This window comes from Melanotaenia boesemani, chromosome 15 (assembly GCF_017639745.1).
Source record: "Melanotaenia boesemani isolate fMelBoe1 chromosome 15, fMelBoe1.pri, whole genome shotgun sequence".
Taxonomy (NCBI): Eukaryota; Metazoa; Chordata; class Actinopteri; order Atheriniformes; family Melanotaeniidae; genus Melanotaenia; species Melanotaenia boesemani.
Window position 1 is genome coordinate 18,059,908 of NC_055696.1, and position 24,663 is coordinate 18,084,570.

The following is a 24,663-nucleotide window of genomic DNA, read 5'->3' on the forward strand; positions in this document are numbered from 1 at the left end:
TAATTCACAAAATGAATCTATGGCAAAATAAATCTGAAATTAAACTAGCTTCTGGAGAAAAACTCGTTAATAAAATAATAATGCCACAAAGAGTCCAAATTCCACATGGTTTTCAAGTATTTCCCCCTTTGTTTATCTTTATATAAAATGCAGATTTAAAGCATTTCTTTAGAGACTTAATTAGTCAGCACAAGCACAAGAGGCAAAAGAGCAGCACTAAATCATTATAGAACCTCCACCATGTTTTACTGTACTCAGGTGTTTATTCTCTTATTGCCATCTCCATTGCCTTTAGATAGACGGATGCACTGCACTCCTTCAGGGTTATCCTTACCTTCTCTATCCACAAAATGTGATTCCAGAACAACCGATCCAGTCATGATCTTAGGCATCAACCCCACAACGCTTCAAATCTGTTGCTAACTCTAATGACATGAGTGTTTGTCACTGTGCAATGGAGAAGAAAACTCTTACAGAGGCAGGCAGTTGCGGACAAGGTCAGAGAGATACTGTTCAAAACTTTCCACCATTTTTTTTACCTTGGACCTGACGTGTTCATGCTCTTGTTTACATGAGCATGCGTTCAAGTCAATATTGCAACTCGCCCATGCGACATGCTACCTTGCGTCAAAGCGAGCGGCCGACGTGCCAAACGAATGCAGCCATGATATGTACGCTGACACGTCGCTAACAGCAAGTATTTCCCAGCCCTAAGTCCTGAAAGCTTCTTTCTGACTATAAAAAACATATTGATAACTGTCTTTGGAGTTGTTATGCAACTGCATTTGGGATGCTCTTAGAAAGTTCTTTTTTCCTTACATTTTTAAGGTGAGACAAATTTCAATTGCTTTACATCAAAATGAAAAAATGCTGAGCCCCTTTCTATGCAGTAAAACCACCATTCATTAGTACAAACACATCATGTTGTAATTAAAAGTTGGGTAAAAAAAAATTACCCATTCGTTAAGTTTAGTTTAAGGAACAAATTAAACATTAATCAAGAGGACATCAGTTTGTGTCAATTGAACATTGTCCATTTCACTTAACTGAAGTCATTGTGATTTTCTTTTTGTTGATAAATAACTTTGGAAATAGGTTTTAGTCCGATTTTCTTTTCTTTTTGTCATCAGTATTTGACCATCATTACAGGCAATTTATTGTTTTCAATCAAACCTCTAAATTGCTGCTGATTGGAGCCAGCCAGGATGGCTTTCTTACACACTAAAAAGGAAGAGGAAAAAGGGGGAAAAATAACTTACTGCTAGTGAAAACACTTTTCCTCCAGTATTTCCTATGCAGACTATGTTACAGAGGAGTGATAACAGCAGTCAGTCTCAAATTTACCCTTCAAGCCCGATGAGGAAAGGAGCTCAGAAGAGAGAGAGAGAGAGAGAGAGTTACAGAGAGAAAGAGAGAGATAAAGAGAGAGAGAGAGAGAGTTACAGAGAGAGAGAGTTACAGAGAGAGAAAGCTACAGAGAGAGAGAAAGATACAGAGAGAGAGAGAGAGATGGGGGGGGGGGGCTTGCTGGAATAGGACAGTAACAGCAAGCAATTAATGAAAACAAAGCCCCCAATTCTCAAATGCTTTTGAACTGACCAATCTCCTTATATTTTCATGCATTTCTATGCTGTGCATGCACTCTCTAGCTGCCATCAAGGCTATAAATATCACTTATCACACTAACTGACTTTTCTCTTGAGAGGCTATGAGAGAGAGAGAACGAAGGGGACCAAAAACACTAGCTCAGTTATGATTGCTTGCCAAGACAAATGGCATCCATCAACTTTGGTTGAGCTCCATATTCATCCACAATTGGAATCCAGTCAAGCAGAAACACGGAGGGGAGGTTGGGTAGATGATAGCTGGTCTGGTCCAGGCATGGGTCATCTGCAAGCCCCCAATAACACCTGTAAATTTGGTAAAAGACTGTCATTTCCATACTGCTCAGTGTTGAATTTTCTGTTACAATCACTTCTAACTAATAACCAGGTAGAAAGGAGTCTGACTTGGGTTTTCCAAGCTCACTTCTGTAACCGCTAAGCTACCACTCCTTCCCTCACTTTTCATAAACCTCAGATTTACAACCAGTACCTCAACACTTAAGAAATATTGAAATGGTTTTGTCAGACGTGGAGCTGTAAACTCTGTCAGGGTGTTGTTTTTAACACTTTCAAAAGTTATATTAATATTGACGTTTTTGCTGTGCAGCAGAGGCCCACTGTGCTGATCAATGAGAGTGGTGAGAGAGCCAGAGGCAAAGTGGGTGTGCACAGGCATATTTGAAAATGTGTGAGATTTGACCTTCAACACTCAGAAGCCACAAAAGCTTGGACATGCATACTCTGTGCATTGTCCATTGTGCATCGTTTTCTATTCAGTGGGTCACAAGATTAACCACAGCTGCAGAGTGGAGCCCATTTTCTTGTACTCCCCCCTATTTGTACACAATCTGCCTGCAGATGTCTTCATGCCCTACCCATCACGGCACAGCAGGACCTGGCAACACTGCTGGGTCCTGAAGGTAGGCATACCACTGCATGAAACCACTGATAAGCCAAGCTGTAAATCTAGCCTTTGGATCCCAGGATGCCATCTGTGTAAGGACTGCCTCCCACTTCTCTGTAGCCATACCACTTTTGCTCCAGCAAATGTATTCAGGACTAGTTGTCTTGCTCTGCAGCCTGACTGCATCTGACGCATGAATCAATATCTGTCTATTCTGGCAATTTTTAGGTCATGAGTTGGTTGGTCTGTAACATAAGCAAAGCAAAGAAGAAAATATTGCATAAGTTTAAATGAGAAACAAATTAGAAACTACAAGACTGATTATTTTTAATGAGATTAGTAATGATGCAACTCAACAGGATGAAGAAATTCTGCAATTTAAGTTGGTGCCAAGATTTGCTAACAGAAATCAACTCACTACAGTACATCAATGCAAATGCCAACACGGATATTTCATTATTAGGACTGGAAAAAGTGACACAAATATGCATGAATCTTACATGAATCACCACTGTTATTCTGTTATTGCTGTGTTTTGACTGCTGTTTCTATAACTTTGAAAATTACTTTCACTAATTTCTCTTTTTTTATGACTTAATACTTCTAAACCTTACACAGCAGTCAACTTAGGAGTAATAGAAAAAAAGGACTCAGTGCTCTGGAAGTAGTGTACTGTGGTTTAGCTGGTTTGAGGTTAGCTTTGGGCATTGAATGAACCCATGTGCATTCATTCCCCTTGCCTGGACGTCTCACTATAAACTTCAGAGAGTCTTTAAGCAGCCGTTGGGGGTTTATGTCAGAGTAAGGTGAGAGTTTGTTGTTGACCAAATCTAATAGAGATCAATACAGCTTAGTGAAAGAGCTGAAACAAGCAGTGAACTATTATCCTTTCTCATCTGTGGCCACCGCAATCAGCACTGAAACAGTAAAGCTCGGCCAATTTGTCAAGCTTTTTAAAATAAATATGGATATAATGGACACATTTTATAAGCATGCCTGTTGGCCCAGACTTTAAAATTTGTATCCGATTTTTTGCAAATTAATTTCTCATTTCTCTATATGTACATCTTAGAAGACGAGTGATGTCTTGAAAACTTGTATTTAAGTCTGAGTTCATTATAATGCAGGTACACACTCTGATAAAGAAAGAAATTGTGGCCTAGATCATCCCTCTTATAGTCTGGACTCTTCTAACATAATATCCGATATTGAACTACACTCAGAAAAAACACAAGCCCAAATTTGAGTACATCATTCATAATGATGTACTCAAATTTGTATGTGTATTATTGTTTATTTTTTCTTCACTCTTCCCCAATAAGTATTTTCTGGCACTTACCAGGCCAACATTGTGATTAGAAATTTGTTATTAATTTTTTGCATTGTAAAATAAAGTTTAAATAAAATGAATAAATAAACAGAACATAGCGGAAGAGTACTGCCTTTAATCTTATTAAACACTTTGGGATGATCTGAAACTCCTAATGGGTCTTTTTGGCCAATGACTGTAGTGTCACTACTGCTCTTACTGGCTATATTTAACGCCCCAACTTTTACAATAATACAAAACTCTTGCTAAGACTGATGGTTGTTATGATGTCAAGTCTTTAACTGTCTACTCTACCATTTGGTTTTCAGCTGCTGTAATAAATCTTTTTAAAAAAAATTGTGAAAGTATACCTGCCTGAGTGGTGTCTACTACCTGGGTATGTAAAACCAGACGTAAGGGTTTGTTATCACATTATGGTTTATACAGATCATTTAACTATTGTCACTATGTAATTAACTGATATTTTAACAATTAAAAAACAATATTCACATTGTTATTGTCCTAAAAAACAAAAGTAAAGAAAAAAATTTTCATTGCGTTTAGTCCAAACAATGAAGGATTAAAGAATGTTCTTTGGGAATAATAACATCCAAACCATATGCCCTCAAACGGTCTGTTATGCATTTTTTCATCTGCTCATGTTTGATGTGCATCCACTGACAAAAGAAGACGTTGAAATGAAATAAGAATATTGTCAAAATATTAAATATATTTTAGCATTTAATCTTCTCTTTTACTGATATTCAGCCAAGACAAAGTTTGGTCTTAGGTAGTTTTAACGTCGCTAACAAGAGATTTAGAATAAAGTTTCATGGAAGCCCCTTTGGCAGCAATAATTATTTCGCAAGTCACTGGACAGATTTCACCAGTAGAAACATCCATTATCGTGTGAGAGTTATGCAACATTAGATTTTCAATTATTGCTCATGCTTATTGAACCAACACTCTGTAAGATATGCTGCTCAGTCTTTATACTGTGAAAATTTAGAAATTTCATATTATTTAATGTAAAGACTTTTCTCAAATCCTCACTTAACAAGTGGACAGTTTGGACAGAAACAAAGATTATATGGTTCAACATTGATCTTTCTTAGAAAAATAATGAAAAGCCATAAAACCGACAGAGTAATGTTTCAAACAAGCTACGTTCCATACTAATGTTCACAGGTTACAGCTTTTGTAGTGAGGCCAGAAAGCTTCATGAATACCAAGTATGAAGTCAGGAATGATCTGAATGAAGACGTAGCCCCTAATCCTTGATAAGACTGGCTTTGTTGAAATAAAAATAGTTTTTGCTCTTTAATGCAAATAATCGAAGATGACAAATGTGTTTGCATCATGTTCTACAGCTTAGTGAGCCATATCTTCTTTCCGAAGGCAAATATATGCAGAAATTGTGACTTTATTGAAATATTATTTGTCATGTGGAAGCTGCTGGAGAAGCAGTGGTCGACAACCGCTTAATTCTCTGTTCCCCATCTAAATAACATTGAGATGTACTTTTAATGATACAAGAATCCAATTACATTTCTCAAAGCATTTATCCCTAACATGCTAAATGAATGGGGATACAAATTAGAAGAGCAGAGCAGGCATTAATTAGCTTCATCCATAAAAAAAAAAAAAAAAAAAAAAACTTTGATTTTGTAAAGAGGCAATGTTGTTGCTTTAAGAGTGGTGAATATATATAAATAAATGAATAAATAAATAAATAAATAAATAAATAAAATGTAATAATAATAATCACTGCAAAATTATAACATTTGTGAATTGTTTTCTTTATCCACTCTAATATATTTCTATGCAAGGTGAAAGCTGAAATCTTTTTAGATTTCTGAAGAAATGTGTGCTAAAATTAGAACCCAGTAAACTAAAATACACAGATTTTATATGTGGCCATTTGTTTGATTTAATGATTGAATACTAGGAATTTTTTTCTTTAGTGTCTGGCTCAATCCACTGGTGCATCAGAAACTGTAACTGAAAGTGTTCGGTAACTGTTGATCAGTCCCGCACTCCAGCTTGGAGGAATTTCAGTTCATTGTGTCACACAAAACAGCTTCTACTTCAGCATGTTTGATGCTATCTATGAATGTAAATATGCTTACATGAACTGCTCACTACAGCTTCTTCCACAGCATTCTTATTGTTTTAAGATTGAATTGGTCATCCTTTGATACAACAATGGCATGTTTGAGGTCTTTATCTTACGGCATGACCCATCTTTATTCCTCAGAATATGCTGGCTATAATTCAGAATTTTCTGTTTCATCAATGATGGCAAACTGTCGCGGCTGGGATGCAGTGATATAGGACCATCATCTTTCACAGCTGGATGGGAGAGTGTCTTTTGCTTTCTTCAAAAAAGATGCTTTGCATTCAAAACGAAAAGTCATATTTTTGTCTGAACTACCAACAGATAATTCTACAACATCTTTTTAGTTTGTCCATGTGATGTTTCTGCAAATCGTTGAATGGAAACAATGTTCTTTTCATACAATAAGGACTTTGTCCTTCTGGCTCTAATGTGAACAAGGCTGCTCCTGAGGGCTGTTGTTGTCTTCTTTTTTTTGTTTGTTTGTTTCTTTCTTTTTTTCAACTTGTCCTGTCCAGCATTGGAACAGGCAGAATGATGGTCTGTCTGCTGTGTTATGCTGAACAACTTTGCTTTGCCATGGTCAGCTTTATGGGTATAAGGCTTCTCCTGATAATCTGATGGTTTAATTTAAATTTGTATTTATTTATTTATTTTGAACAGCAGAATTTCCATTCAACTGCTGGACCTGACCGGAGTGGGACAGAAATGGAGATTACAGAAGTAGAGAAAAGAAAGAGGAAACAGAAATACATCAGGTAGAAGGCAATGACCCTTTGATCCAAACAAAAACCAACCAAATGCTACACCTGTACAGAAACGCAACAGAAAATTTCCTTTTACAGGAAAACAATGACAATCATCATGAGCACCTATAAGAGATGAGCAAGCTGAAAAAAAACTAAACAAACATGTATCACAGCAAAAACCAGAGTACCAGAAACACACACAAAAAAAGCCTAAACAAAAGTAGCTCTTAGTGTATAAACTCAGCACAGACCCACGAGGGAAAATAAAATTACAAATACAAAAATGTAAAAGATTTTCTGTGGTTAGTGTCCCTCTCTAATTCTGACATCCTTCTTTATATAGTCGGGTTTATCTCAGCAGAGAACACATGTAAGCATTTTTTAACAGTTCAAACTTCTGCCTTCATACATGTGTACTCAGATGAAATTAAAAGAAAGTATCTATGAGTGTGAATAACTATACTTTCCACAAAGACAGAGATTAAAAGTCTTTAAGGGCTCAAAGTCTTGTGTCCTGGATTTTCTGTAGTGGCAATGAATTATTAGCCTAAACATCATCAAACGATCAGAAAAGAGATAAAAACAAGGTTTAGTATTTTAATTAAGTATTTAAGAACTTTTTTTAGCAGCCTGTGCCTTATCAGCATAGTTTAGAGATTTTCACCCAAATTCAAATCCTACAGTGTTCCTCAGCTAAAGTTTACACAATCTGTAAGATGACCATTTTAAAAATTCATTTATTAAATAATTAATTTATGACTGTGTATTGTTTTCATAAAACTGAAAATAAACTGAAAAAACAACCATTAAACATTCAATGTTGTCATGACATTCTTGTTCATGATTAGTGGACCTGTAAAAACATGAGCATTGGTTCTTTGGGAAAAGAAAAAAAAAGTGGATAGTAAATATAAGTAGCTGGCTTGCCTTTGTTTCTGTGACTGTTAGGAGAAAGCAGCGCATGGTTAATTAAACTGACCCTTATTTTCTTTTAACCCAGAGAGAAATGTGTTGCCATCTCCTTCTACTCAGACTGACAGTGGAATCATCATTTTACATGCTGGGAGACAGCTCATTCCAACACGTCAAAACAAGCACGAGCCACAGCCGCCACTATCTGATTTCCAACTACGTGCTGCTCCTGCTTACTTTGGCAAGTAGCAATTTCAACACAAAGCTCTCTTTCCTTTTCCCCTCTTATTTCTCACCAATGTCCTTAACCAATGACACCCTAATTCATTTGCTGCCCTATTTCCATGGGCCTGAGCTTTCATTGCTGATGCATTAAGGGTGAAGAGCCTTTCTTCCAGGTCCCGGCTGTCGTACATACACCTGGGAGTCTGCTCCACTATAACGCATGCTATTTGCACAAATTGCTCCATTTGTGTTTGAATATGACAAGCATTTCCAAAATATGACTGGAGACTGTATCTATTCCCTGATGAAGCAGCAGAGCTGTGAGGGATATTTTATACTTAAGTGAGATTGCCTCTTCATCTCCTCTTTGTCATTAGCTGCAGGAAATTTTGAAGCATTTCATGCTTGACAAACCATGAAAAAAACAAAAATGTCTGGCTGCTGATTTGCGACAGCTATTTCTAAATGGATTTCCACTCTTCTTGTGTAGGTGACAGGAAAAAAAAACAAACCTCATAAATAACATGAGAATGAAGAGCTCTTAAATCAATGATACATGCTCTTATACTATCAGTGATAAATAGTAGATGATAAATGCTGGATACTGGATGCATGAATGAACTAATTAGAAATTAGTTTTGTATGTGTGGGTAAAAATCTGATCAAAAACTATACAGGAAGGAATTAAAACAAACAATGAGGTTAAGCATTTTATTTTATCTGTAACTGGTAAATAAAATCTAACAAGTAAAATATTAAGATAAGTGAAAAAAAAGATTTTTTTTTTTTTTTTTTTCCCAACTTGTCTTGTCCAGCATTGTAGCAAATAGAATGATGGTCTGGCTGCTGTGTTGTGCCGAACAAATTTGCTTTGCCAAGGGGAGCTTTATGGGTATAAGGTTCCTCTTATTTGTTTTTTTATTTATTTAGGAGAGGAGAAAAGGATACAGTAGATAAAAGCAACAACCCTTCAATCCAACCTAACACCAGACAACCAAAGGCTATGCCTGTACAGAAACACAACAGAGAATTCCCACAGCTTTTACAGGTGAACTAAGCTAACAATCATCAGGAGCTCCTAAAAAGATTAATCAACACAACAACATGATGTATCACAACAACATCCAAAGTACCAGATACACACACACAGAAAAGAAACCTAAACACAAGTAGCTCTTAGTGCATAGACCGACTGCACAACTGTGACTGTGTCAGCATTCAGAGTATAAGGAATGAGAAGAGAGGAGTGTGATTGTGAAAATGTGACCACGCCTCTATAGAGGCTAGAGGCAGAATAGGGCAGCCCAGAGACCCGGGTTATCAGCAGCAATCCTGGAACCAAAGCCACCCCACCATGAAGATCACACCCAACCCACACACAGAGGGTGGGAGAGGAAGGCCCCAACCAGAACCCCCCCTGCGGTCAAAAGGCAGGCCAAGATCGGCAGCCACCGACCTTACCAGGCACCAGTCAACGAGGGCGGCCAGAGCTCAGGGCCCCAAGAGCCCAGAGGAACTTCACCCCAAAGAAGAAGGCCCACACTACGTCCAGGAGGACCAGGCCTCTCAATGACAACCACCCGGCGTGAGCCAGCATCCACCCCAATGTTCCAGCCGCACGCACAAAGAGAAAAGAGTTCAATTATTGTTTCTTTTTCAGAAACAGGGCCAGCATGTTGATCAAAAATAAATAAATATTACATCTTCCTCAGTCATAGTAAAAAGTTGAATAATGTAAAAGGTCTAGCTGAGAGCAGCAGGAGTGATAGCAGAAGACTCGGTATGTAAGTTGTTTTATAAACCCAAGAAAAACTGGTGCAAAAAAAAAAAAAAAAAAAAAAAATTACAGAACCAAAAGAAGGGAAAAAAATCTAGACTATTGGAAATATCTAAGTGTATACATATAAGTCCAAAACACAAGACAGCTATGATTAAATTAGTAGGAGAATATGCACATGAAGACAGCAGCTTCTGGTGTTAAAAAAAGTTTGTTTGGGGAAAGTAGGAAAAGAATTCAATTAACGCTACAATAAATCTAAGGAGAAGACTTAGGGGTAGGATCATGATGCTAGTGAACTAACGCTTTTTGAAGTTAACAGATCTTTGAGCAAAATTTGAATATTATTATTTGAAACGTAAAAATGACCTATCTTTAAATGTGACTTTTATATATCAAAGAGAGCATAGAAGATGTCATGGAGACAAAATGCAACTTGATTAATCAAGTCAGAAAACTAAATATGGAATTTGGTAAAAAAGATAGTTGAGTATCAAGATGGCTGTTAGTTGTATTGGTGCAGCGCACAGACTGGATAAAGTTTGCATTGATCTGATCTGAAAATGGCGCACCAATTCTGCAAATATGAAAAACATTGTTACCTTAACTGGCGATGGAGAGCAAGGGTGGTTAGAAAAATGTTAACAATGTTAGGTCTAAGAGCTTTTCCCCTAATATTTCTCTTTAAATGACATGGAGATTCTCTAGCTATTTCTTATAATGCAGTGGATTTTTTAAGGGAGAAGCAGGCAGATTATTAAACTATGTAGTAGAGATACCAAACAATTGAAATTCTCACAGACTGTCCCAGTAGTATAGCTGTATGGGAATATGTTAAAAGTTAAATGATATCATATTGCACAGATCTCCATAGAACGTGGCATATATCAAGATGTTCTGTCCCCAAGATCCTGGCAGGAAAAGATTACATGGAAAGTTATAACCAAGTAGCTGGAAGGGTAGTAGTGTACAGAAACATCTGCACAGAATATGGATTTGAGACCCTCTAGGTCACAAGGGGAAATACCTCCCAAGGTGGTGGAAAATGAGAGCTAAGATCCTGTGGGACTTCCAGATACAGACCGACAGAATGGCGGTGGCCAACCAATCAGACATAGTGATTATAAATAAGCAACAGAGGAAAGCCATAGTGATCGATGTAGCCATCCCCAACGATGGGAATATCAGGAAATAGGAACATGAGAAACTGTAGAAATACCAAGGGATCAAGGAGGAACTAGAGAAAGCCTGGAAGGAGAAGACAATATAGTACCAGTGGTCATTGGAGCACTGGGGTCCATGCACCCCACCCTAGAGAAGTGGCACCAACAGATAACTGGAGAAACATGAGGCATCTACATCCAGAAGAGTGTAGTCCTAAGGACAGCTAAGACACTGTGTAGGACCCTCAAGGTCCCAGGACTCTGGTAGAGGACCTGAGCTTGAGATAACTAGCCACCCAACCCACCCAGGAGAGATGGGGATGGGTGAGGGAACAGTAATGACTCTACACTATCAAACACAAACCGGAATTTCCCAAAAAATGCAATAACATAAATTAAAAATCCTTCATGGTTGTTGGTATGGTGGTGCATTACAGCTGTTAGAATGAATGCAGAAAAAATAAACATCAGACTAAGATTACATTTTAGGATGAAAATCAAATCAAATCAAATCCTTTGCAGTGGATGAATAATAACTAAGACCTCTACAGCGAAATGGGATGAGAATCAAAGGGAAATTTCAAAATGATGGTGATGATTGAACCATTTCATTTCTTAAGTCATTAAGTGGGTTGAGAAAGAGTGGGTTATCTACTATTTGGAAGGTGAATTTGTAATTTGAAGATCCAGCCTCCAAATTAACAGGTCATCAATCATTAAATTTGATTGTTTTCTTCAGGCAATAAACTGTAGTTTTACTGGACCTTCACCTAACAAAGGTTCCAGTATCAAAAAAGGATCAAAATTCCCTCAACCGAAAAAGAGTTTGCTGTAATTGCAGGTGTTTTGTTACACTCTAAGCGGCTGGCTGCCTGAACCATTTTATATTTAAATTTATAAATAAATATTTCATTGAATTAATTCAAAACGTGATATATATATATATATATATCATTTTTATTTTTATTTTTTACAGACAACCCACCTGTCTTGCCACCAGTGCCATTCTCTCACTGACTTGTCTTTGAACTACACCCAAGATAGGAATCTCATTAATCTTAATGCATTTTAATAGGCCTCATAACAAACTTTTAAAAATAGATTTGTGCACACAAAATGGCAATGATCAGACAGTCTTGCGAGTCTGTGAGGTTATTTCTGGAAACTGTGTGAAATATGGGTATACAGTAGTTTGCTGAGATCAAAGTGTCTGTGACAGCAGACGCAGTACTTTTATGTGCCGTCTTGTCGATGACAAAAATGAAGTGAATGTGGACAAAAAGCTTCAGAGAAATCTTAAACTGCATATTGAATTCTAAAAGCACGTCCTCAAAGGCATAATCTTGGCAAGCTTCCTTACTCATGCTGCCAAAACCTGGACAATGTAATTGCTTGTCATATTTGGGTAAATTTTAAAAGAAATAAAATTGCCTCATTAAAACGTTTTTTAAATTCTATTCAAGTCAGTTTGATTAAATTTCAGCTCACTTTTCCCTGGCACGGTGCACGGACATGATCGCTACATTGATTCTTTTCACACTCACTGCTTTTTAAGTTGTGTCATCTCTTTTGTCTATGCCCCAAGCTTTCAGTCGTGCACCTAAGTGTCATTTCAGTATTCTTCATCTAATCTCACAAATCCCCATTTGAAGGTAATGAAACCAACTCTAAGGTCAATATGACGGGACTAAGACTGTATCTGCTCTTTCTGCTAATCGTTTGTCATAATGTAGATGATTGAGGGGCCATAATCTTGGCTTACTTCCTCATGACTGAGGCTACTTCTACACTCATAGCAGAACAGTAACCCTTTCTTGGCCTTTCCATTTGTATTCGGAGGACCTCATCATTCATGCATAAGTAAATACTCCAGGATGACATTGACTGCAGTTGCTGTCGGCATGTAATTACTATGGCTGTTGAGTCAGGGCAATGATGCTAAAGGACACATTGTGCATATCTCATAAACTCTGCATGCTGTCTCTTTCTTTTTCCTTTTTTTTTTTTTTTTTTTGTTTTTTTACTGATTTTGCTATTTTCAAGCCATCTTTTTTTTTATATTGCTGCCAAAAATGTCTTTTTGTTGTTTTTTTTTCCCCCCAAAACAATGTATCATGTAGCTCAAGATTGCAGATCACATTGCCTCATGAGCTTTGAGGTAGAGTTAGACAATAGTTGTTTGACTAAATGACAGCATTCACTTAGTGGTTTGAAATTGTTTAGACACATGTAAAGACCCTCATCAGCAGAAGTTATTATGCCATTTGTCAACCAAAGATCTCAACTGTTTCACTCAAAGCAGTACTGAAGCAGTAGTTTTCTTAATTCTTACTTGTCAAAATCATTTCCATCATGATTAGTATGAAAATTAGACAGGCCATGCCTTTTCTGTTAGAACAAATTTAAGTTCTTTTAAAAGTAGCTTGTTTTTAATATGAAACAGCATCATTTAGTTCTCATATTTTAAGTTGATGTTTTTCACAACATTACAGAGTGTAAATAAAAGTGCATGATATAAATTTATCAGAATTATCATATATATATATATATATACGTGTGTGTGTGTGTGTTCACTTTGAATGCCAAAGACCTACCTAGTAGAAATTATGACACTATGATGAAAAGTGTTCACCTTTCAGGATGACAATCCCAACATCCATAGGGCACCAAGTCTCACAGGACCATTTTGTGTGGATAAAAATCATATCAGTGCCATACTATGGCTTTCACAGTGCCATGATCTCAACCCAGAGCAACACAGAGCAACGTCAGTAACTTCCACCACTGTCACAAAAACACCAAATGATGGAAGAATGGTCCCCCATCCCTCCAACAGAACTCCAGACTCTTACAGCATAATATCAAGTCATTCTGAGGCTTTTTTTTTTTTTACATTTTTGTACAGTTTTCTGTTTCTTAGATATACATGCACATAGGCAGAACAGAAGAAAGGAGCAACAGGAATAGATAGAGCTGAGCAGAGAGGCATATAATCTGAATTCAAAAGCAATCATTTTTGTTCTCAGCTCATAAAGCCGTCTGGTTGATGTGTTAGGCAGTAAAAATCAAGAGGATGAAGGTAACGAACAGATCTATTGGCGTCATTCAGGATTTGACCTACACTGAGTCTAATGTAAAGCAGGCAGGTATGCACACAGTATTGCTCCTTTGAATACATACAGTGATTTGTGCAGTAATTTTCTTTCTGGCTATTAAATACTTTCATCAAAATAAAAAAATAGTACATGAAAGGGTTTTGGTTAGCATAATTTCTAGTACTATTATGATGAGTTAATTATTAAATCTAAAATTGCAAAACCAGCACCAGAGAATAATAAAGAGAATCACTGAATAAAAAATCCCTTAATTAATTTGTCAATTAGTATACTCATTAGCTGCATATTGGTATAAGGGCCAGAGACATTGAGACATGAGACATTTAATTTGCTTGGTTTAAAAATATGCAAATACTTGTGACACTGGTCTTGTTGTTATGTCCCTTATTATAATGCAGGGATACATCTCAGCCTCATTTGAACAATCTGACAGGGGAAGTTCTGTTAATGTTCTCAGGATTGCATGTGTCTGCTGATTCTCCCAATATGTATCTCTCCACAAAACCTGTCTGTTTTAAGTGCATCTATCCGCACCTTGAAAAGTGTGTATTGGTATGTGCGTCCAAATACGCCTACCGCTGCAGCTTGTCCCAGTCAGATTAAAGTGCCACCGTCAGTCCCTCTTACTCCCTTGAGAGGCTGAATGCCCTCCTTAAGCCCTTCATAGCTATCTAGTGGCACGCTCAACATGAAGCCAATGTTGTCCCTACAAACCTCTTTTGTCTTTGACTTTCACACTTTCTGCTAATAATTATGATAGTGTAAAACTTTGTCTGCCTGAGAATTGGATGAGAGAGCCCAAGCCTGAACAAATTTCATTTCATATAATGGGATATTTGTGAGGTTTATGGTCATAACTTTACCTGAAGATATTCTAATTTTGTATTCACGCCTAAAAAAGGTGGGTCGGATCTCGTTTTAGTATTTTGATTAAGTCCTCTATGACTGAATGAACTTTTCGCATGGTAATTTTTATTGCTTTACAGCTAAATGAAATCATATTTCACAGAGATTTACGATGTGTGCGAGATAGTGACTTACAACTTTGAGCAAGAACAGTTCTTTTTGCACATTGCAATTATCTAGGCTGATGTTGGGAGAGATGTATGCCTGCAATGGCACCCTACCACAATATTTATATTTTATAACCAAGTTCATATTAAAATGTGAACATTAAACCAAGAAGCTCTGTCCAGAAAACACAATATTTGTCTCTATTAGGATATTATAACAATTTGCATTAACACATTTAATGGAGAAGAGAAGATTTTCAACATGTATCTTCAACCTGGAAATCAATAAAGGCTGGGTTTTGGGTGTAATCCACATCATCTCTCACCTTGTGACAGTTTGTATAGACCCCAACTGCCCCCACAACCTCAGAAAGGAGAAACTTGGTATAAAAAATGCTATTTTGTTATAATTCATTGATTATAATTTTCTCTTGGCGGTGGATATGGTCTAGTGTCCATGTTGTGTCATGCCAACAGTGGCAAATTCATCAAATCTAGAGATAAATTATTTGTTTGTTCAGATAGAAATGGCTTTAAAACAGCATGCAAGCTTGTGTGTGAAGTTTTTTTTTCCAGCTCATTTACAAAGTACAGGTAAGCATGAAAATGTGTATATTTTCAATAAGAAATTTATCCAATGATCACTAATGACTGAGAAAAAAAAAAAAAAATTAATCAATTCCTTTAAAAACCTCCCAAAATGTAAATACCAGAAAGAAATCTTTGACAGAAAAATAGCTGTTACAGAAATAATTACTGTAAGAATCTGGATAATTGCAAACATGCAGGAAACTTCAGCAAAAACAACTATTTAGTTAAGGCATTGATTTTTTATTAAAACAGTATTAATGAGTTGTTTTTGTTTTTCAGTATTTGGTGACAAATTGGCACAGCAGCTGCAGATGACAATATATTTAAATAACGCAAAGGTTTCTGAGGGTGTAAAGTTTGTTTATTTTAACAAAATCAAAAAATCATAGTGGTTTTTCGTCATTGTTTCCTTGTAGTCATAGTAATCCATTACTCTTGACTTCCATCCATTATCTTGACCACTTATTCCATATGTTGCGGGTGAGCTGGAGCCTATCCCAGCTCTCCCGCAAACAACCATTCACACACACACTCTCTCCTTTGGAGAATTTAGAATAACCAATTAACCTATCATGTCTTTGGACAGTGAGAGGAAGCCAGAGAACCCAGAGAAAACCCACGCATACACACAGAAAGGACACCGCCCTCAAGGTTCAAACCTCTCCCAGCCAAGATTCGAACCGGTGACCTTCTTGCTGGGAGGCTAACCACCACACCACCGCGCAGCCCTACTCTTGACTTACTGATTGTAACTCTTGAATCACATTAACATCTACAACTACCATAGAAAAGTTGCCTGCCATTGAATCCATCAGCCATTAGCTCACAACAGCATCCATCAACATCACCAGCTGTCTGTCACATCGCTGGAAAATTTCCTCCACTTCCCACTTGACAGGCTATTAATAAATGCTTATAGTAAAGATTTATGTCAAGTTTTCCATTCAGCGTGCCCTAGATTTACTATATGCCAGGTAAATGTCTGCAATATTCCACAGGGGGAATTTTAAATACTATGAGGATATGAAATTGAACATCCACATGAATGTGTGGCACCAAAGACCACAAATGTGCTCTCACTCCTCTCTTTATCTAATTTTAACTAACTGCCTTGCACTGTCATCACTCATTCTAGCAAAAGGATATTTTTGAGGAGATTTGACAATAACAGTCTCAGCCTAAAAGGTTGCTTATTGTCAGTTAATTATGCACCTATACCAAATTTAATTAGTCGAAGGCATGTAATGGTGTATCAGTCTTCCAAGTTTCAGAGAGAAACACATTCCTGAATTCAAGGCTAAAATTATGTAAACTATACTTTAATGTATAGTTATTATCCTCTTTTCTGATCATTCACAATGAGGTCAAGTTTTCTTTTTGCCATTTAAATTCTTTTCTCCACAGATAGCGACAGAAACAATGGGGATGTATGCACATTTGACAATAAGTCAGAGCACAGTAAACATAGGACAATATGCTGTATACATCTTATCTAGCTGAATAATTTAGCAAGGAGATGACTTTGGATCTGTCGTATTTTCCTTTTCCACCCCTCCTTCATCCCTGCTTCACTAGGCTGCCTCCACTCTCTATGTCTCCTCCCAGCTTCCTCCCAAGTCATTTGCTGCTTATTAGAGAGTCTTTCTGCAACCTTGTCCCATCTAATTCTCACCCAATTACAATCTAAATGAACCACAGGACTGCTTAACTTGCTTTGCCTCTTGCCATTGTTTAATTTGTGACGGTAACAAACTCTGATTAGGCCTCTGCAAAGGTCCATAAATTAAGCACTCATGGTCAAATTAATCACCATTCTATTGGAAGATAAACGGGCAATATTCAATTTTTCCATATGGATCCCGCTGTTGAGAGTAACACGCTGTGAAAAGAATATTCAGAGACAATGCCTGCATACTTTTCAAGCAGTCACATTTTGGCCAGCCAGCCAATTCTCATATGCAATGTTTGCACTGAGGCGGCCAACAGTAGGAGCTGGTAGGCTCCAGAGGTAAAACTGGGGCAATTTGATTAATGTCATCATTTCAACATGAAGCTTGTAGACACCTACATAACAGCTTTACCAAAGAGGGAGGGAATCGAAAAGGAAGCTTAAAAAAAAGTAAAAGTAGAAGAATGCTGCCATGAAGAGGAAAAAAAAAAGTTTAGCATAAAAGTCAAAGGAAAGTAAGCAAAGAAAAAAAAAGAAAAACAAAAGGATAAACTGGCATCATGAAGAAAAAAAAAAGATAAGCAACCACATAATGACAGTAAAAACAGTCCCAGAGAGCTCTGCTGATAATCATCCAAGGAAAAGTAGAGGAAAAACAAGAAAAGGAAACACAATAGCAACAGTCTATTTTAGTATACAAACAGGCAGTGGATAATTAGTCTCAGGAGGAAAATCAGTGTGAGGAAAAAGCTGAAAAATACTGAAGAGCCCATCTTTAAATGGCAGACATGCGACAAGCCTGTCTGAGATTTTCCCAACATCCCTCACTTAAAAACTTTAACTGTAGCAAATGTGTCATGATCCATAGTTCAGAAAATATTCAGAATTAATGTCCTCACAAAGCTTCTATAATGCATTAATGGCCGTGTGACAAGTTTTTTTCTTTTTTTTTTAACAGATAAGACTGTTGAAGACTGTGCTACATACTTACTGTATGTAAGAAAAGTGAAAGCACTGAGCAAAAAAAAGATTGGAAAGATATGGAATTAGAAAAAGCAATCAGCTATGGAGGCTCAAAATATCTGGTAATGTCAAAACATCAGTTTCCCTTACTGAGGGAAGTGAATGCTAACAAGCTTTAAAACTATTTCAATTTAACCCTGTTCATTTAACTGTTGCTCTCAATCACTAAAATTATCCTTTTTTCATATAATTACATGATGCAAACATATAATTACCAGAAAATTGTAAATATTCAAATGCAAACTTCATTTCCGTCCATGCTGTCTGCCTCACTATGTGAATAACCAAAATAAAGTAAATATCAAATATAAAGCAACAGCCTCCATGTTGTTCTGTACACATCTTGATGTCTTAACAGATCACTGTTAAATGGTGAATCCTGCTCAGGTAATGTGGCACAAAAGAAGCAGAAATATTAGAGTGATACCGCACTGCATCTTGCTGGCTCTAAATATTATTCTCATCAATAACAGCTCCTCGTGTCAGCTGTGCTGCAATCTTATTCCTTTTGTCCATACTGATGGTGTCGAGACAAACATGAACAGGAAGAAAAATACAAATATTCCTGAAGAGGTACAAACATTATCAGTAGAATATAATGTTGAAGAATAGCTCATGCAGCAGTAGTCTGGCTGCAGCAAACCGATAGCCCTAAAAACAGCTGTTACGATACATGAATTTTGCACAACCTTCTCTTATATACAGTTAATGATTTTACAGTGTTTCTATTATTACTGTTACTCTTGTCTCTCAGAAAAAGTTAAAATGATTATTTAGTCTGTTTTGGCACTTTACTATTTTGCTTTTTCCTGCTGTGACAAAACTATTTTTTGCAAGATCTATAAAGTAACTAGCGGCCTACCTATTCATCTTGCTATTCACATAATGATCTAAAGTTTGAATCGTTGTACACGCACATTTATACCAACAAAAGCATTCATATTGACACTAAGCAAACACGTACAGAGAAAATGTTCCTCAGTGCAGAGCCACTCGTTCATTTTTAGCATCTGAGCTAATCAAGGTAGTTATGTCAGCACCTAAAGAGTAGTAAGTAGGACAAAACTATATTTATGTAAATGTGAATTTAAAAAAGTAAATAAATGAGATTCAACAGATTGATAGGAGGCAGTTGAGCAAAGTATAGACAGAAAAGTAAATACTTGTTGGAAGTTGCACCTTTCCACAGAGTAAAATAAGGCAGTATTTAGGGTGTCCAGAGGTAAATCCAAAATGACAGTCCATTGCAGGACTAAGACAGAGTCTTTGGACTGTGGGAGGAAACCAGACGGAGCCCACACACAGAGAGAACATGCACAGGAAGCTCATACAGCAAGCAAGAAAACAGCCTCTACTCTGAAGATGGAGACAACTGAGCACATGGGCCTATTGTTTACAGATAAGGTCACCCATCGGGTAAAGAAGCAGTCAACCCTGAAAAATTCCCATTACAGTCTTATTATTCAATGCCTCACAAAATGATGATCATTTCAGGTTATACCTGACAGAGACTCAGAAAACTACCATACAAGAAAAGAGTCAAAAAGTTAAAGGTGAAGAGTTGCTCAAAGACATCAACGAAGACATAATTTAATCATTAACAAGTTTATTTTCATGAGACTTAATTATCAAGGCTGTGAATGTCCAATATAAGCCATAAACCTTCTCAGCGATCGATAAGTAACAAGTAAGGCCAAAGCTGGAAAACATTATTTACTCATGTCTGACAGAGGTATCAATGTGCTTGACAGCAAAAAATTATTCACCGACAACTCTACAGAGAGGTTGTCACTGTGAATAAATGATTTAAAATGTACTGAGCCGGGCTCAGTGAAAGGACACGAAGAGTTAAGTTTCACTTAAAAATTTAACTTAATTTAACTATACTTGTCAATAAGGTCAAGCACAATGAAACAACTAGTTGGTAAATTAGCTTTTTTCATCCATGTAGTGAAATATTTCCTCAACTTAAATTTAAATTGGTCATTCTTAAAAAAAAAAAGTCTGAAGATGCCGAAGTAATAAATGCAGCACGGTACATTTTCACAGTTATATCATCATTAGTTTTCCCCATTGCCCATTTTATGGGAACAATTTCTTGTTGAATTACTTGCTTTCAGCATATCCCAGTAATCAGAAGTGTACGCCAGACCAACAGCAGAGGATAGAAACATTTTGTAATGGACCACCGCATGGCATGTTTTGAAAAATGCTGTTTGGTTTGAACACAGTAAGTGTACTCACAATGATCGATGTTCCCGTCTGCCTTTTCTTTCTCCTGCAAACAGAGAACACACAAAAGTGGTTATTATACAAGCTTGGAGGTGTAAAAAGGGGGGAAAAAAACAAGTTTCTTGTTCTTTTTTGTTTTGTTTTGGTTTTTTTTGCTAATTATTCATTACTTAAAAAAGGAAGACCGTGGAACAGAAAAAAGTGATCTGTGGATGGAGAATACATTTAAAAAAGAGAGAGAGAATAAGAGAAAATATGAGGAAGTGTGAAAAAATGTACAGGTAAATAAAGTACACAAAATAGGACCCGGACTCAGATCAGATTAATAGACTCTCCAACATTCTGCTGGATAGCAGTTTTCAGTGTATTCTACTGGGATGTTTATCAAGATGCAAAGTGGGTATTCACAGCAGGGTCAACAGGGACATATTTGGTCTAAATTAACTTACCAGCTAACGTGGTTTGCTAAAATTACAAAGTGAAATTTTCAAAAACTAAATGTTTTTCATAGAAAATAATCTAGATTAGAGCAACTAGAAGCATTTAGTCACATGTTTCTTTAAATGTTTTTTTTTCATTAATACACTAATCAACAACATTTTCTTACCTCTGCTTGTGTTGCTTTTGCTCTTAACATAATTAAAATGATCTACACTAAATGTTAACCAATAGATTCTTTACATTACTGAAATAACAAGAGAATTTTAACTGTACAGCATTATTTGAATAGAAGTCAAAGGTTTATCAAGGTAAATAAATAAAAAAAATTAAAAGAATCCTTTTAATTAAATACTTAATCCTAAATATTCATCATAACTAGTTAAGTAATTGACATATAATCACATGTTATCAGATCTCTTATCAGAACTATGATGTTCAGAGCCTCTGTGTAAATCTGTTCCACTCTGGATATTCTCAGCTCCCTTAACTTGGTGTTTGTTCTCAAACTCTGGGCTGCAAGAGCACAAACGATCTACATGCCAGATCTCAGTGGTTTCCACCTCCTTTTTAATCTTCAACATCATCTGCTAACTTGTTTCTTTTCTTGTAGCCAGCTTCTAACTGCTAACACATCTTTGTTTTACGTTCTACACATCACTTTATTTATTTATTATTTTGCTCCTCATTTAGCTGCACTTTGTTCAGGCAAACAGTAGCACATAAGCAGCATCACACGTGCTAAAAACAGTCAGTGAATGTATGATATTCCATGTGAAAAGTTCACTGTAGTGATTGCGCTGCCAGGACAAATAACCAAAATGCTTTGCTTTATTCATCACCTGCCAAACTAGCCAGTGAGGTTTACTTATACCTGCCAAAATTCATTTTAGCCTGCATTTGGCAGGTTGGTGGGTAATCATTTCGAGCCCTGCTTGTGAGTAGGATTTAGGGCATGAAGTTTCATATTTATACCATGTTATGGTTATATGGTTATATCCATGCTTTATGTTAAGCATTGTATGGAAAATGGATAGAAGAGATGGAGAGTAAATTGTATTCAGTGTTCTAAGAAATAAAAAAATAAACAAAATAAATAAATAAAACAGTCAAGAGCAGAAAAATATGGAAATAAAAATACTTTAACTGAAACGGGTGACACACTGGAAGAAATTTATTGGACTAACCAAACATCTTTTGTAGTCACTTCCAGTAGCTGACATGTATGTGTTTCTATGCAAAGGATGTGCTTTGATGTGCATTGTATCCTTGTTAGTGACTGATCACGTGCGTTGTTCTAGCATAAGGACTTGCATACATATCTGTCAGCTTGAAAGGCAATCTAATAACATATGCAGGCAAAACAAGCAACAATCGACATGCTGTGTAGAAATAGACCAGAAATGGGTTTTCAATTCGAAACCATTTTTGAGGAAGTTAATATGTAAAAGCAACTGAAGCTCAGTGACATTTTGTATTTTTGTCCCTCGGTGTGGATGCCATCGGTAATGAGCCTCAGAGATAAAAACATATGCATGTCTACAGGGCCCCCGATGGCTCCCCTAGAGACCGAGAGTCCCCTGAGAAAGGCAGCAGTTTTAATGCTTTCTGTCATGGCTCCGTCTTTGCTTCTACATCTCTGTTGCTCGCTCTTCTCTTCCTCTGCCATCTGTCCATCTTAATTGCAGACATGCTTCCTCATGATGGCAGGATAAAATTGAGTGTGCTCATCAGCACCGCCTTCTATCATCTCGAGTGCCGCTGTTTGATCAATTGATTAAAGAATCAAATCAAGCATAGAGGTGAAAGAAAGGCTATGGGCTTCTTTCTAAAAATACTGTCTGCTCTGTGCTGACACTTAAAAGACTCCTTTTTTATCATTGTACTTAATGCACTAAAATTTGCACCACAGAATATTAGTTCAGCTCTAACTCAAGGCAGCTGCTCCATTATGAGGCTGTTTGTATTTTTCCCTTCCTGTAAGAGCTGCAATGTTGCTCTCAGTAGGTGGAGAAATCTGAATACTTCCCACCTGAATTCCATTTGAGTAAATAGAACAAACCAGCTGGGTTTCTAGAAGGATCTGATGTTTTTCTCTCACACATTTCCCTGTGACAGAGGCTGAGTGTTTTTTTTTTTTGTTTTGTTTTGTTTTTTTTACAGACAATATGATTTATGCAGACTATAATAATATTTTTACACTGCTGAGAGATACAATATGCACAATGAGGATGAGATTTGCTTGACTTGCAGTACCTTTACTTCTAAGCTTGCACCACCATCACAGGCTGCTATTATAGGAAAACCTCTGGTACAACACAAAACGTACAAGATACTTCTGAAGTGACTTGATTAAGTTGAAATTATTATCAAAATAATCTCTAATGACAGAATATGTACCTAAATTTTTTAAGACTATTGTAATAAAATATTAACTTAAAAAAACTACTCTTGATCCAGGAGTATTAACTATGTGCCTATTTGAGCAAAATTAATCTGAAGAATTTCAGTCACGATTTAAAGCTCATTATAGCACACAGACTTGACTGGTGAAAGTTACCAATGATCTTCTCATGGCCTCAGACAAGGGACTCATATCTGTACTTATCTTCTTAGATCTCAATGCTGCATTCAACACAACTGATCACAACATTCTGTTATAGACCCTTGAACATGCCATTGGGATTACAGGAACTGCATTAGGCTGGTTTAAGTCATATTTATCTGATAGATTTCAGTTTGTTAAAGTAAATAATGAGTCTTCCTCACACACCAGAGTAAGTTATGGAGTTCCTCAGGGTTCTGAACTTGGACCAATACTTTTGACATTATACACGCTTCCCTTAGGTAACATCATTAGATAGCATGGTATAATCTCGTTGTACATGTGTATAATGACAATAAAAGGCATTCTATTCTATTCTAAACTTAAATTGTTATGCAAATGATACTCAGATTTACTTATCCATGAAGCCTGATCAGTTTGTTAGATTACAAAGATGTCAAAAAGACTGAAAATTGTCTAGCTATGTAATTAATCTAGATGGCATTGATTTGGCTTTTAGAACTACATCGAGGACCCTTGGAGTTATATTTGACCAGGATTAGTCCTTTGGCTTGCATTTGAAACAGGTTTCTAGAACTGCCATCTTCCACATATGTAATATTGCAAAAATTAGGGACATCCTATATCAGAGTGATGCAGAAAAACTAGTTCTTTACATCAAGATTGGACTACTGCAATTCCTTATTAATGGGTTGTCCCAAATATGCCCTGAAAAGTCTCCAGCTGATCCAAAATGCTGCAGCGAGGGTGCTGATGAGAATTAGCAGGAGAGATCATATTTCTCCAGTTCAGGTTCACTTGTGGTTCCCAGAGTGCAATGGGAGGCAGAGGTTTCAGATTCAGGTCCCATTTCATATGGAAACAGCTCCCAGTTTGGGTTCGGGAGGCAGAAACCCTCTCTACCTTTAAGATCAGACTTTAAACCGTTCTTTTTAATAAATCTTATAGTTAGGGGTGGTCTGGCCATCCCTTAGTTATGCTGCCATAGGCTTAGTCTGCTGAGGGGTGTCCCATGATGCATTGGACACTTACTTTTCATCTCTCTGCTCCTTATCTTCCGTGTATACACATATGACAGTATTGGCATCATTAACGTTTTTCTCCTCTGTCAGAAGGTCATACTGGCTAAAAGTTGCAGTGTCTGTTGCTTTCTCTTTCTTGGCCTCTCTAGTCCAGGCAGAGGCAAATCATAAATTAACTAAACAGTAATTCAGTCCAATAGAAGATTTTGAAAAATATTAATAAAAAACAAGAAA

The 24,663-nt window shown here is 36.8% G+C and overlaps 1 protein-coding gene across 1 annotated transcript in view; it reads right to left on the reverse strand.

The window, feature by feature from the left end:
• fstl4 (follistatin-like 4) overlaps nucleotides 1–24,663 on the reverse strand; it is a 214,365-nt gene that overhangs the window by 167,128 nt on the left and 22,574 nt on the right. The window contains exon 3 of the mRNA XM_042009266.1: nucleotides 20,416–20,449. Coding sequence (XP_041865200.1) covers nucleotides 20,416–20,449 — 34 coding nt within the window. The remainder of the gene's footprint in view (nucleotides 1–20,415; nucleotides 20,450–24,663) is intronic.